The 15,546-nt window shown below is 49.9% G+C and overlaps 1 protein-coding gene across 1 annotated transcript in view; it reads right to left on the bottom strand.

The window, feature by feature from the left end:
- The window catches only part of EIF4G3 (eukaryotic translation initiation factor 4 gamma 3), a 96,740-nt gene that overhangs the window by 61,701 nt on the left and 19,493 nt on the right, over window positions 1-15,546 (bottom strand). The window contains exons 2-6 of the mRNA XM_031062990.1: window positions 15,164-15,259; window positions 9,228-9,260; window positions 3,014-3,034; window positions 1,564-1,743; window positions 442-556 (exon numbers count right to left, since the gene is read on the bottom strand). Of these exons, the coding sequence (XP_030918850.1) occupies window positions 442-556; window positions 1,564-1,743; window positions 3,014-3,034; window positions 9,228-9,260; window positions 15,164-15,193 (379 nt within the window). The 5' untranslated portion in view covers window positions 15,194-15,259. The remainder of the gene's footprint in view (window positions 1-441; window positions 557-1,563; window positions 1,744-3,013; window positions 3,035-9,227; window positions 9,261-15,163; window positions 15,260-15,546) is intronic.

The following is a 15,546-nucleotide window of genomic DNA, read 5'->3' as shown; positions in this document are numbered from 1 at the left end:
AAATTATCTTTGCAGCATCAATCCAGGGAAAAACCCACATGGTTTGTTCTTATCCCCCAGCACACACCCAACAAGAAAAACTGGGATAAGAACTGTTAACTGCTGTTAACTGGCAATGCCAGGCATGGCACAGTGAAAACCAGGACTGCCAAATGTATCCACAACACCTGAACAAATAATAATGATTGAGCAGGGATTAACAACCAGCCCCACTGCTGGTCACAGGTGATCCTGGGCAGCTGCAGCCCTTCCTGACACACTCACACAAACAACACTCTGGGATTTTTCAGGAGTGAATAATCAGAGCTGTGACACCACCAAATTTAGCAGCTATCTGAAGTTCAAACAAATGCTAATCCAGCTTGTTATTATAAATCTTCAGCTTGACAACAGAAAAACACAGCAAGAACAGACTGTAAGCAGTCTCCAAGCAGAACTCACCATAGGCATTGGGGAATTCTCCAGGACCTGGGCCTGGGTAGAAGGGTCCTGGTCCTGGTGGCTGCACAGGATATTGCTGTGGTGGCCCGACGTATGGGGGGCCACTGTGACGATACTGGGGGGACAGAAACAACCATCAATCACTGCACAAGGACTGGGGCAAGCTGTACCTGAGCCCCCCTCATCAACAGGCATCTGATCCTCACACTGGTTAATGACAGCTTTGGGCAGCACAGAATTATGGATTGTTAAGGTTGGAGAAGATCTTTAAGATCGCTGAGTTCAACCATCAACCAGCAGCACCAAGGTGACCACTGATCATGTCCCCAGGTGCCACATCCACACCTGGACACTTCCAGGGATGGGGACTCCAGCACTGCCCCAAGTATCCTCTGCCAGTGCCTGACCACCCTTCCCATGAAGGAGTTTTCTCCAATATCCACCTAAACCTCTCCAAATGTTAGTGCCAAAAGGAAGGTAAAGCCAAGGCAGGGAGGACACAGGAGCTGAGGTAGAACAGAGCCCCTGCCCTGATTGCAACACTGTGTTATGAGGCCCAAAGTTTTCTGGAGTGCCTGTGGATCCATCCAGTCAAATTAGGTATTTTTAGAGCACTAAATATTTAGTCCAATATTTAAATGTCCAAGACATTGGTTTCCTCCTGTGTTTGAGGGAGGCCCAAAAGAGGTGATTGGTTCCTACTGCCTCCATGCACAGAAAAACAAACACTTCATACAGAGAAAGGACAGAGGCTGAACCACAGAACCCTGGAATCATTTAGGCTGGAAAAGCCCCCTACAACCACCAAGTCCAACTGTTCCCCCAGCATTGCCAAGCTCACTCCTAAACCTTGTCCCCAGATGCCACATCCACACATTTCTTCAATCCTTCCAGGGATGCTGGCTCCACCACTGCCCTGGGCAGCCTCTGCCAATGCCCCATCATCCTCTCCACGAAGGAGCTTTTCCCAATACCTCATCTAGAGCTGCCCTGGCACATGACATATAACTACCAGCCTGATTTCACAGACACATCCCCACACCCTCCTGGCAGCTCCTGAGACAGCCCCCATGGATCAAACACTGCTCTGCAGCTCCTCAGGTGCCTGGATGCTGGAGTTACCTGTGGGATACAGTACTGGGGGCCCTGAGGCATCGGGTAGGGCATTGGCAGGTGGTTCACCATCATGATGTGCTGGTTGGTTTGGTACACGGCAGTCGGGGTCTGCGCTCCGGGACGGATGGAGGGGCTGCTGTTCTGGATGGTGGCTCTTGGAGGCTGGATCTGAGGCCTCTGAAAAAACTAGGAGAGGGAAGGGAGAGAGGAGAGAAAACAAAGAACTGGTCAGACTTCCTGGGAAATAACTGGAAATATCCTTACAATATTATAGTTATGGTGTTAGTTTCCAGGGGTTGCCACACTTGCAGAAAACTGCAGGACAGTCCTTGTTTCTCTGTGAACAGCAGGGCCATCTATGGCTTTCTATTTTACAAGGTAGAAACAGACAAGAAACTTTACAAACTAAGAATTATTAGTTTGTATCCCCTGAATTTTACAGCTGAACCTTCAGAGTCAACTTTAGAAAAATGAGATTTTCTAATTCTCTTTTTATAAGGTGGGCTGGCTGCTAAAAAACCCCACCTTTATAAATACCCCAGGGAAATAAAACATCAAGGCAACTGTTCCAATTTATCTCCAGAAGAGCTAAAAATGCAGAATTTCACAGAGGTCAGAGGCACCTCGTGCCTCTCCTTCACATCCAGGTCACCTGTCCTGCCCTGTTTTCCAAAGGGTGGCAACCAGGGTGGTCCCAAAGCCTTGCACGCTGGCATAAGGTGCTGCCCTGGCAGATGGGCCAGGCCCAGGCAGCCAAGCAAGCCCTGGCAGAGACCCATGCCCACCCTCCTGTGCTGGGAGCAGCCCTGGGATGGGCACAGGGTTGGATCTGCCCCCTGGGATGGGCATGGGGCTGGCTCTGGATCTCAGCAGCCCCAGGAGGGGCACAGGGCTGGCTCTGGATCTGCCCCCTGAGATGGGCACTGGGCTGGCTCTGAATCTGCACAGTGGGATGGGCACTGGGCTGGCTCTGCCCCCGGGATGGGCACTGGGCTGCAGGCCTTGGTTCTGCCCCCGGGATGGGCACTGGGCTGGCTCTGCCCCTGGGATGGGCACAGGGCTGGCTCTGCCCCCGGGATGGGCACTGGGCTGGCTCTGCACCCTGGATGGGCACAGGGCTGGCTCTGCACCCTGGATGGGCACAGGCCTGGCTCTGCACCCTGGATGGGCACTGGGCTGGCTCTGGCTCTGCCCCCTGGACGGGCACTGGGCTGGCTCTGCCCCTGGGATGGGCACTGGGCTGGCTCTGCCCCCTGGATGGGCATTGGGCTGGCTCTGCCCCCTGGGATGGGCACTGGGCTGGCTCTGCCCCTGGGATGGGCACGGGGCTGCAGGCCCTGGCTCTGAGCTCAGAGCTCAGGAGGGGAGGGATGCACTGCACACTGAGGCATTCACTGACAGAGGAGTGACCAGGTGAGAGACATTGATGCCATGCAGAACCAGGAGTTGGAGTTACCTGTATAGGTCTGAATCCTCCCTTCAATAACGAAGCAAGAAAGCAGCAGGAAACAGAAAGAAAGCCAATGGAACAGCTTACAGATCAACAGGAAGGAGTAGGATACAACATGCACCCTAAATGCACACAGCTGCAGTCAGCTTCTGCCCTGCCCTGACTCATCCCTTCCAGAAACAGCCAGGGAAAGACCCTGAGTGGCACCATGGACTCTGCTGCCAGAGTCCCACAGGGTCAGAACTCTCCTAGGAAAGTTTCACATCCAAGTATAAAAGTTTAAAAAACAAACAAACAAAAAAACCAATCAAACCATGATTTACTGCATGAAATGCGACACTACAGAAAGACTTTGTGTTTGCTCTGTTCCTAAAACATCAAATATTTCTCCTTCTGGTCTCTTTCAGTGGTACAGAGAGAGCAGATAAAGCAGAAACCCTGGCTCCAATCATGGATTTCTCTCCTTTTCTGCACCAAGACTGGGAGGGGAAGAAATTCCACATATTTAACTGTTCAGTAAAAAGTAATTATAATAATTAGGCCACCACACATCACACTGAATCCTGCTGGCTGCTGAGCAGTGATGTGCTGCAGGGAGTAACTGTGCCAGGAGGAGTGAGAAAAGAAGAGAGGGGAATGAAGGGATGAGCTGGGATTACCCACCCCAGGTCTGGGGAGGGTGGGGAGGACAGAAGGAAGTTGTGATGTCTCTGTCCTCAACATGGCAATGAGCTTAAAATGGCCATTCTGGTGCTGCTGAAGACTTCATGACACCTGAGCTGTTCCCCACAGCAAACAGTCTCTCCAGGGAAGCCCTGGATGACTCTTTCAGATAAACAGACATTGTTAAGGTGAGCACAATGATTTATGTCCAGCCCTGTCAACCTGGATGAAGAGCTGTCCCCAGCACGCTGGAAGTGTGACCTGAACCAGGAGAAGAGAACTGTTTGGGGAGAAAAGTTTGGAAGTGAGGGTGGAGAAAGCAAATGAGAAGAACAAGAGCCCACCACGGTCCTGCTCTGATAAAACCTGTGTGTGGCTGGGAGATGGGGAGATGCAGGAGTGTGGCATGAACCAAGTCAGGTGCTGAATTTATGGTGAGAATCACCAGTTTGTGATTTTTCGATATCCAAAGACACCAGAAAGTGTAAAAGTCTTTCTTTTTTCACTGTAATTCACTGAGTAATGGTCATTTTTAAGCTGCAAGCATGTTGCAGCACGTCTCACTGAGGGAGAGTTGGAAAAATTTAATAAGCCCCACACAGGTGTGTGTTTATGCAGAGTGAAAAGGGCTGGAGGCAGAAGTGAGACCTCTCTCTATCAACAGCACCTCCATCCACAGGGCAGTGCAGGAAAACCCCTCTGCTGAAGATGGGGAGACTTCACCCATGGAATCTGCTCCTCAGGCTCCTGCTGCACCCACAGAATCTGCTGGGAGCACCCAGGGAACACTCCCAGCACTGGGAGCTCCTTAGGCAAGGCCAGCTGCTCCTTCCAGAGCCTCCAGCTGGTCCCTGGAGGCTCCCAAGGCTCCTGGAGGCTCCCATGCTGGGACACAGCCTGGGGCTCCTCCACTGCAAACCTCCTGCCTACCCCTCTGCCCTTCCTTGCCATTTTCCCTTTAGTCACTGCTCACACACCCCAACCCTGCCAAATCCTTTTATTTACCATCATTTTCTTCATTTTCTTCCCCAATCACTCCCTGCCCAGAGTAATAAAATCAACGATCAATGTGCCACCAAGGAAAAGCAGAGATCCAGTGTCACAGACATCTTTTATGAAAAATCCTTTCCTTAGGATTTTTTCTCCTGAGAAGCTGAGAGGCCTCAGGAACAAAATGTAAACATTGCTTATCTGCTGCTGTGGAATGCAACAGGTGGTCTGTGATTGGTCTCATGTGGATGTTTGTAATTAATGGCCAATCACAGCCCAGCTGGCTTGGACTCTCTGTCCGAGACACAAGCTTTTGTTCTCATTCTTTCTTTCCTTTTCTATTCTTAGCTAGCCTTCTGATGAAATCCTTTCTTCTATTCTTTTAGTATAGTTTTAATGTAATATATATCATAAAATAATAAATCAATCCTTCTGAAACATGGAGTCAGATCCTCGTCTCTTCCCTCATCCTCGGACCCCTGTGAGCACCGTCACAATCCAGGAGAGCCCCAGCCCCCTGTGATCTCCCTGCTTTTCATGGGTTCACCACGAGCTCTGTATGTCCAGGCCATGGCTCCCAGTGCCAGGAGTGCTCCCTTGCACCCCAAAGCTGCACCAAAATAGAAATTTGGGGTAAGAGCCTGAAAACCAACCTATGCTAAGCTCAGTCTGGCAAACATGGGCATTCCTCTATTTTTCTCCTAGGCTCATGGCTGGATGTTGTGATGGGTCCATGGAGCCCGGGGGGAAGGTTTGGAGAATGGAAGCAAGAGGAAAGTTCAAGTTGTCACCCAAGCTCTGCACTCCACTCAAGCTTCTCATGCCCCTGTTATCAATTTTTAGTTTTCTGGTGCCACCAGGCCCCAGCCTTTGGTGGGATAACCTGAGCCTGGCCTGGGGCAGGGAGGAGGAGGTGCCTGCATGGGCAGTGCAGCAGGAACTGAGGAGCTGCAGCCCTGAGATGTGAAGATCAGAGAATTGTGGAATTGTTTAGGTTGGAAAAACCCTCTAAGATCATCGAGTCCATCCCTAACCCATGTCCCCAGGTGCCACATGCACACATTGTTTGAACACTTCCAGTGATGCTGACTCCACCTCTTCCAGTGCCTGAGCACCCTCCTCATGAAGAAATTTTCCCAATATCCCAAAACCTCCCTTGGTGCAGCTTGAGGCCATTTCCTCTTGTGCTGTCCCTCTTTCAGGAGCAGGAGCTGCAGCACAAACCCCCAGGTCCTGCTTCCCCAGCTCTTTTGGCTGGCTCAAGGCAAAGCTTGTTTCCTTCCCCTCTGACTCCCTCTGTTTTATTATTACTAAATCATAAAATGAAGGGGAAAAGCTCTTTTTGGTATTTAGATGTGGCAGCTCCTTCACACACTCATGGATGCAGACAGGGAAGTGACTGCAGCAGTTTCCCATCACTTTCTGACTTGAAATACCCCAAAAAAGCTACAGAATGGTCAGCTGGGTCAGTTCAGGGAGTGAACTCCCAACCTCTCTAAGTCTCAAAGCTTTTCCACAGCAGCATCCAGCCAAGCCCATTCTCTTGTACCAGTTACACCCAGAGGAACTCAAGCAACCCCGAGTTAAAACTGGAATAAACTCCACCAGCAACCTCAAGTGAGAGGCTGAGCCATGAGCAGCAAACCCATCTCAAACACAGTTCAAGTCGAAAGGAAACAACCACATTTCAACTTGTATTTCTGATTTCTGTTTCTAATCACAGCAGCCTCTTCTGAGCACCCATTTCTAAAATAAACCCCACACTCCCCAAGTCACTTCATAAGTGAAGGGGTTTTAGGCAGGTTCAAAATGTAACAAAAATTTGCATTTTGGAGCTCAGGTTAGAAGAAAACTGCTGTTCTCAAGTGTGCTTTGTGAGGATCAGAAGCAACAAAGTGACTCCACAGCCTCACTCAGAAAGAAAAAACAGAGAAAGTCTGTGCAGGAAGTGGGAAATGGAGCAGCAATTCCAGCAGGGAATAGCTACATGTGCCACAGCATTTGGGGAAAAAACACAAGCTGACAGTGTATTCAAAAATACTGCCCAAAACAGTTTGCAGGGGCTGTTTTCTTGCCCCTATGAAGTGAGGTTTTTTCTCAGTGTGTGATCTCAGAATCAGGGATTACTGATGCACACTTAACTTCCAGTCAGAACTGCTGCAATTATTCCATTTCCCTTCAGCCACTATTGGTAACACCCCAAATCTCTGCTATTCTCTCTCTCACAGTGGGGTCACATTTCCCTCAGCATTAACTGGCTCCACCAACTCCCACTGTAACTGTCCAACTCCAGGGCAGGCATTTCCAGCCAGGAAAAAGCCCTGCTCATAAAGCTGTCACTCAACTTCAGGTGCTTAAATCATGCTCATTTGAGGACCTTAAAGATCTAATAATTACAGGCAGTAACACTGAAGAACAATCCATTATTTGCCTGAAGGAGACCCAGAATCAATACAAGGCACATGTTAATAAAAGCTGGGATGGACACAGGGAATTGCAAACCCCACGGTGCTGCCGCTGCCTTCAAAGGGAAGGTGGAGTTGCTGCAATAAATATTAGCCCTGCTGAGGCCAATTTACTTATTTAGCATTTTCTAGCTTATGAATCTCAGTCTCAAAGCTCTCAGCTTGTGTTACACAGTTTAACCAAGTTTAAAAACTCTCCTGTGAGGAGAATTATTTCTGTTGGTCTCGAGCACCCTGTGAGTGCTGGGTTCAGGATGAAATTGCTCCCACAGCTGTGACTCTCCTGCACATGGCAGGGGCCAAAATCCCTGTCTGCACCCCCAGTCCACACCATGGGTGTTTTGGGTTAAAGAAAACAAACAGCTCATCCACAGCCCAGGTGTCTCCATGCCTGTCCTGGTGCAGCACATGACAGATGTAACTGGGAATAAAGCCTGGAATATTTTCCTAATGGTGACAGCTTCTCACAGATCATTATAAGCAGATTCAAATGTAACAGAGACAAAAATCTAACTGTGATAAAATCAGGAAAACACTTGGAATTTACAAGCACAGTAAGGGCAGGGCCATAACTGGGTCCAAAGGAAAGTTTTGGATCCCATTCTGACAGACTGGTGGCCAAGTCCCACCAGTAAAGCCCCAGTCATGGGAATTCATGGGAATATTTCCTCCAAGGCTGTGCTGCCTCAAGACTCATGAGCCAAAACCTGCTTAAAGAAAGCTCAGTAAATTTTAGGAGAACATGAAATGGCTCCCAGTGAATACATCCCTTAGGAATAACCCATGAAGGAACTGAGGAGCTGCAGAGCAGGGATGCACTCCCTGTATTCTGCAGTACAAACACTGACCTGAAGTTAAGGTCAACAACAAAAGCATCTAAACAAGATCCTGATGCCCCCATCGCTGCCCAGGCTGCCCTGCAAACATTCCTCTGCCCCTGCATGTCCAGCCACACACAGAAATCACTGTCCCAAAGGTCCCATGCCACCTTTGTCTATGAGCCAACAGCTGCAATGCCCATTCTACTCCTTACACTCCTTTTTCTGCCCTGCTCTGGAAGGCTCCAGCTCCCCTGCTGCTCCCTGAGCTGGAAGGAACAAGGACCATGGGGATTTGGGGGCTGTGCCCACCTAACACTTACCTGCTCTCCCCACACTGCTCATCCCAGTGTTCAACTGCTCAGGAACATGACTGAAGTGAGAACAAAATAATTCCCTGAACAAACCTTCCATGCCCCAAGCCCCTGTCCTGACACCACAGGATTAATGAGATTTTTTTTTTCCTATTAACTTGTGGAAACAACCTGCCTCTTCCAAGCCAAAAGAGCTCTGGGAGAGCTTCCCTGCCTTGTCCTGCCTCTCCTCCTCTTTCCCACCAGCAATGCCACCTCTGCTCCCTCAAAACCTACAAGAAGCATCAAAATCAGTTCCCAAGGATAAGTGTTTTGGCAAAGAGGAATGTAGGAGCTGAAGAAAAGACAATTCCAGACACCCTGACAAGGACAGACAGGCCTGTGCATCTGTCCTGACACTGGAGAAGTCCCAGCTCTGCCACCCCTGAGTTCCATGAGCACAGCTATTCCTAGATCTCCTTCTTAATAATGAGGTGGTTCCTCACAAAGTCCAAGTGGTGCAATGGGAACACCAGAAGTTTCCTAGAGGTCTGGCTTTTGTGGGCTAAGTGAAAAGGACACTAAGCAACGCAATGGTGACAGATAACCAGGTGTATCACACAACAAAGGCAGGACCTGGGAAGTTGCTTGCTTTGCTCCAAGGTGACATCTTCAGGAAACTGAAACCACTGACTCGTTTGGGGAATACTCAGAACAGGTTTTTAGTGATGTGAGAAGGCAAGGGAAGCCCACGCATCCCTGGCAATGCCTCCCAGAGGTTCTCCTGCCCTGGGGTGTGGGTGGTTAATGGCAGCGGTGACCCCGGGGGAGGTCAGTGTCACTCAGGGTGCAGGTGGCTGTTAGCAGGGTTATGCACGTGCCAGGAGCTACTGCAGGGCTGCTTCCTCCACTGAGTTAGTGAGTGAGTCACCTCCACCCCCACCCCCCAGGCAATTAGTGCAGGGTGATAACGAAGGGGCAGGTACTGTACCTGGTGATGGGCAGGTCGAGGCCCCGCTGCAAACTGAGGAAAGGCGGGAGAAACAAACACAAAAGGAAAGGCACAAAGAGTCAGAAACACCACAACGAACCAAAATGTCACACTCTATGCAAAAATAAACCCACAGAAAATAAAATAACAACGACACAGTCAGAAGCTTTGCTGCAGGACAGCGACACACAGGGGCTGAGGTGTCACGATGGACATTGCTACGGGCACTGTGCTGGGAGCTGGACAAACAGCCAAAGCTGCCCCGGATCCTAAAGGCACTCAGGGATGCAGGCATTCCTTATCCTGCCTGGGAGGAACACACAAAACCAAAAACCAACTGAAAACGAGCAGCAGTGGAGATTCTGAACTGTTTGAGGTGGAGGGCAATGGTCAGAGCAGCTGGGCTGGAGCTGCTCTGGGGCTTGAGGGGGAGCAGAGGATGGAGCCCCACGGCTGGGAAGAGCCAGGGAGGCACAGGGACATCCTGCACAGGGACATCCTGCACAGGGACATCTCTGCACAGGGACATCTCTGCATGGGGACATCCCTGCACAGGGACATCCTGCACAGGGACATCCCTGCACAGGGACATCTCTGCACAGGGAATCCCTGCACAGGGACATCTCTGCATGGGGACATCCCTGCACAGGGACATCCTGCACAGGGACATCCTGCACAGGGACATCTCTGCACAGGGACATCCTGCACAGGGACATCCCTGCACAGGGACATCTCTGCACAGGGAATCCCTGCACAGGGACATCTCTGCATGGGGACATCCTGCACAGGGACACCCCTGCACAGGGACACCCCTGCACAGGGACACCCCTGCACAGGGACACCCCTGCACAGGGACACCCCTGCACAGGGACACCCCTGCACAGGGACACCCCTGCACAGGGACACCCCTGCACAGGGACACCCCTGCACAGGGACACCCCTGCACAGGGACACCCCTGCACAGGGACACCCCTGCACAGGGACACCCCTGCACAGGGACACCCCTGCACAGGGACACCCCTGCACAGGGACACCCCTGCACAGGGACACCCCTGCACAGGGACACCCCTGCACAGGGACACCCCTGCACAGGGACACCCCTGCACAGGGACACCCCTGCACAGGGACACCCCTGCACAGGGACACCCCTGCACAGGGACACCCCTGCACAGGGACACCCCTGCACAGGGACACCCCTGCACAGGGACACCCCTGCACAGGGACACCCCTGCACAGGGACACCCCTGCACAGGGACACCCCTGCACAGGGACACCCCTGCACAGGGACACCCCTGCACAGGGACCTCCCTGCACAGGGACATCTCTGCACAGGGACCTCCCTGCACAGGGACATCTCTGCACAAGGACATCCTGCATGGGGACATCCTGCACAGGGACATCTCTGCACGGGGACATCTCTGCACGGGGACATCCTGCACAGGGACACCCCCTACACAGGGACATCTCTGCATGGGGACATCTCTGCATGGGGACATCCTGCACAGGGACACCCCCTACACAGGGACATCTCTGCACAGGGACATCCCTGAGAGGCAAAGAGCAGCCACTCCTGGCACGGCCACCCCTGCCACTGCCTTTCCAGCTGAACTCCTCCCCTGGGGTCACAGCAAAGCCCCTGTAAGGAGTGGCATGTGTCACCTCTCTGAAAGCCAAGGCCCAGCCCATCCCAGGCAGTGCAGCCTGGCTGGAGAACAGGAGGTTCTGGGTCCCAGCCCTGAGCTCAGGCCACTGAATCATCTCCCACTCACTTGGGCCACACGCAGAGGAAAATAAGCCAGATTTAACATGTTCGGCTGATATTAAAAGCATTTCCCAAGAAGGAACTGATTGTTAAAATAGAAATAAAAATGAATGCAAGAAATGGAAAATATAAATAAAGATGACAAGGTACCCGCTTCCAGAGCTGAGTTAGGTGTTGAAACCCGTAATTCTCAGTGTTAGAGCAGAGCTCCACAACGAGAGCAGAGAATTCTACTGAAAAGAGCTCCAATAATTAACTGCAGTGACCACAGCTACATCCACAGTGGATTTTAGCTACCATGTGCCTCTGCTGTGATGGCTCAGCACAGCCACCTCTGCTCACTCAGGGGCTCATTGTGGTTTACTTTCTGCCTCACAGCAGTGATCAAAACTGGGTAATTAGTGACTTTCTTAATAAGTTTATTTTCTATATGGAAAAGTGAGACCGGATTCACTTGCAGCCCTTACAGCTCCTCTAATGCCATCAAACATGAAGCAAAGCATAAATATTGACTGGTCCATGTGATCTTTTCCTTCATAAACACTTAAATTGCCAAGATTTAAAGATTTCCAAGAACTACTCTGCTAATCCTGGTGTTTATATATTCCTTCTACCTTCACCTCATGGTGGTATTTGGTGACACTTGGATGAAAGTCATTAAAACCTTCAGAAATGAGTAAACATGGACACACAGACTGATCCTGGGACAAGAGTTTATTAAGAATGACCTGCACTGGTTCACCAAATAGTTTGCTCACCTTGGAAAATCTTCCCTAAGCCTTACAATGAAGAGTAAAAAAAGCAAAGCATGGTCATCTTGTGGAACTAAAAAGTTTTAATTTCTATTTTAATGAAACAGAAGAACTCAGAGCCTCTTGGCATTCTCGCAGTGGCTCTGTGGATGAGGAGAAACAGGTACCTGGATGAGTCTCCAGAGAGAAAAGCACTTCAAGTCCTTATTTTCCCAAAGAAGTTCCCCTAAACCAGCTCAAATATCTTGTGTTTGGGACAAGGGACTAAAGGTACCCTGGGAAGGGCTGAGCCTTTCCATAGGGCTGCACGTTCTGTGTTAGACACCAATGAAAGAAAACAGCCAAAAAGAGAATGCTGGGATGCAGAAACCTTGAACTGCTTCACTTCAGGGCCAAGGCACCTCTCTGATCCCTGTTGCACAGAAAAGATTTGTTCTCACTGCACCTAAAACAAGAGCTGGAAGTTTATATCTGAAGAAGCCAAAGTGTATTCCATGGTGGAAAGTAATGTGTGTTACAAGAAATAAAATAAAAACTCCAAGTTAGTGAAAAATGCCCTCATCTATTTTGCACTGGTCACCACTGGCTCTTGATTTTAATTTTTTTTAAAAATAATTCTGTTTGATAGGAATTATTCCTGTTAATAGCTGTAAGCAACAGAACAAACTGTAGTAGTCACTGCTGGCTTAAAAGAGACACTTTGGGTTGTTTTTTCTCTGTTTGATGAAGACAGTAGGTAGGAAAACCTTACAAATCCTGGGTCCAACTTCCCTGCCCCATGGCCCCCTCCCTACAGTCCTGCCCACTGCTCCATGGACACAGGAATGTTCTCTCCCTGCAGATGTTGGGCTGGCACACCTCACTCCTCCTGAAGTGCTCCAGCACCCTCTCTTTTTTTGGTAGAAGTCTTAAAATTGGACAGTTTGTGTTAAGATGGGGGCTGGCATGGCCAAGAGCTACTGGGGAATTTTCAGCAGTGCTGAAGGACCCGGATTTTGTTTTCCTTGCCCAGCTGGAGCTTTGCAATTCCAGCTGTGGGAGTGATGCTAACGGGGAGCAAACACGGATTGCAAAGGCAGCTGTGCTGGGGGAGCAGAAAAACCTGAACTCTGCACCCCCAAAATCCTGAGCTCTGCACCCCAAAAGGCCTGAGCTCTGCACTCCAAAGACTTGAGCTCTGCACCCCCAAAATCCTGAGCTCTGCACCCCAAAAGTCCTGAGCTCTGCACCACCAAAGGGCCCTGGATGCAGAGCAGGATGGAGGAAGCTCTGGCTTGAGGGAGGGGCTGGATCAGCCCGTGCTCAGCTGGGCTCAGCTGTGCCAGAACACAACAGAAACCCAGGGATGGCACAGCCACCCTGCCACCCTCCTCGTCCCCTCCTCACCCTCCCCTCACCACCAAATGGGTTAAAAAAGAAAGTGAAAAAAATAATAATTAAATTACAAAGAAATAAATCAGGCGAAGAACCAAATGCAGGAGCAGCACAGGCTTGGGCTAGTCTTGCATTTGCTTTGGGGTGGGAGGTGGAATGAGATGTGATGGGTGGGAGCAGCTTTTAGTCATGGGGTGAGATGGGCACTAGCAGAGCACATGGCAAAACCTGCACACAGGAGAGCTCAGAACAATACAAACAAGGTGCAGATAAATTCTTCCTCGGGACCTCCTCAGTTATGGGACCAAAACACTAAAAATTTGACATTTACTGGCCAAATTTCCTGCAGATTCTCTCTCTGCTGAGTGACCAGGGGGCCCTGGTCTCTGTGCTACCCCAGGTCAGACCCCCCAGCTGTAATTCAGCTTTGGGCCCTTGTGGCATCACCTCACCTGGCAGAGGCTGCCACGGCAGCTCGTGCTTTCAGCAAAGAAGCAAAACCAGTGCATTTCTGTAGCCAACAAAAAAAAGGATGTGGTAAAAAAAATATATATAATAAAGAAAGGAAGAAGAAATAAAAACAGTGCCATGGGCACAATTGCCTGCAAGAAGGAGTACAGTTTGTTATATTGCTTACAATGCAGTATTTTATCCAGCCTCTTCCAGCCAGGGACCTGTAAACCGGACTCTGTTCCAAAACCTTCCTCCTCTTCCAGTTTTCTGTGCAATGTATTGGCACTGTTCTGCTGGGCTGTCAAAAAAACTGGTTTAGAGATGCAGCTCTTCAGTCAAGTTTTTGCTCCAGTTCTAACCATACCAGCTTAGTTGTGCTTTGCAACAATTAAAGAGAAAGATGATTATACTTACTGAGGAAAGAGCTTTAGCAGCAGTGTCCTGCATTACTGATCAGAATGGGGCACTGAGGACAAATTCCCAGCTGTGCACATCAAAGAACTTCAAAGTCAGCATTACCTGGCTCCTTCATCAGCAGAGGTTGAGGGGCCTCAGAACAAACCCTGGCATGTCCTGGAGGGGAAACCTCCAGAGCTGGGCAAGTGCCCAGTGATGTTGCAGGTTTGGGGATCCCTGCCCTGGGTTTATCTGTATTTATACCTCTTTTGTGGACAAACTCCTCTGTCTCAGAGGCTTCAGTATGCTCCAGGAGTGTTTGCCTTACTCTAAAGAGAGAAGAGTGCTGGGAAGGCACCAGGGGGTTATGGGCATCCTGAAGGTGTTCTGACACAGAGGGGCAGGAGCTGCAGGATTGCTGCTCCTCAGCTGACAGAGCCCTGAGATGTGATGATGGGAAGCCACCATGCCTCCAGAAGCTGGGCAAAGCCTCTGATGCCCTAGGAGGGTCTTCTAACATCATGTGGAGCTGTGCTACAAGCAGAGAATCCCCAGAAAGTGCCTGGTGTGGGGAACTGAAGTCCTACAACAGCAGAGCAGTATCACAATAAACACCCACCTCCAAAAAACAGACTGTGAAGGATGAGCAAACCTAAAGCTGGATGAAAAAGGGGCTCAGCACAAAAAGATCTGAGTACACAGAAGCTCTAGGTTACATGTGAGCACCTCCAGGGTTAGAACTGATCGGTGGCACTGATTTGGGAGCAAAGCCCAGAGGCCACTGGAGAGCGAGTGCTGCTGCAGAGAACTGCTTGTGTTTGATCTTTGGTCTATCCCTGCACAAAACACATCCTTAAAGAAAAAATAAAAAGAAAAAAAAAGAAGAAAAGAGAAAGATTCTGGCAATGAACCTGAACTCTATAATGAAGTGAACCTGAAAGCAACTAGGCTAAAAATAAATGGTATTATTTGAAGGTAGATGAGAATCCCTCCATCACTTCTTTAGGAACTTCAGAAGGAAAATTATCCTACCAGGATAGTGTCTGAAAAAACTCAATCAAGGTTTGCCATTCAGGATGTGCTTCCAGGTCAGTAAAATGGGCTTTGCAGAGAACCAGCCCCGTGCTACAGACACACACAGACAGAGAAACACACGAGCAAGGAGGAGAGAGCAGGATGGGGCAGCGTGGGCTCCTTACCGGCGAGCGGGTCTGAGGCTGAGTGTTCATTGTTTGAGGGGCTTGAGGGTACACCAGCGTGGTGGGAGCTGCATTCTGTCCTGAGGGATAAGGAGCCTGCCAGGGAACAAGAAAAGCCAAGTGAGTTGATCCAATGATTCATCCCAAAAACCAGGAACAGAACTGGAGGGACTGGCACTAAGATAAAGATGAAAAGATTGCAAGAGAGAAACCATCTCTGTCAAGGACCAATTCATCAACACAGCCTCTCATGGGAGCAGCTTGTACATCCACTAGTAGCTCCAATAGTAAGTAACAGCTCCACTAGTAATTATAAGTCAGAGTTTACTACTATTTTATAAGTCAGAGTTTGCTACTATTTATCACCTGAGCTCCCCAAGTGC

Source organism: Geospiza fortis, unplaced genomic scaffold, assembly GCF_000277835.1.
Source record: "Geospiza fortis unplaced genomic scaffold, GeoFor_1.0 scaffold4, whole genome shotgun sequence".
NCBI lineage: Eukaryota > Metazoa > Chordata > Aves > Passeriformes > Thraupidae > Geospiza > Geospiza fortis.
The sequence above is the reverse complement of the archived record's forward strand: the minus strand, read 5'-3'. Positions and strand labels throughout refer to the sequence as shown.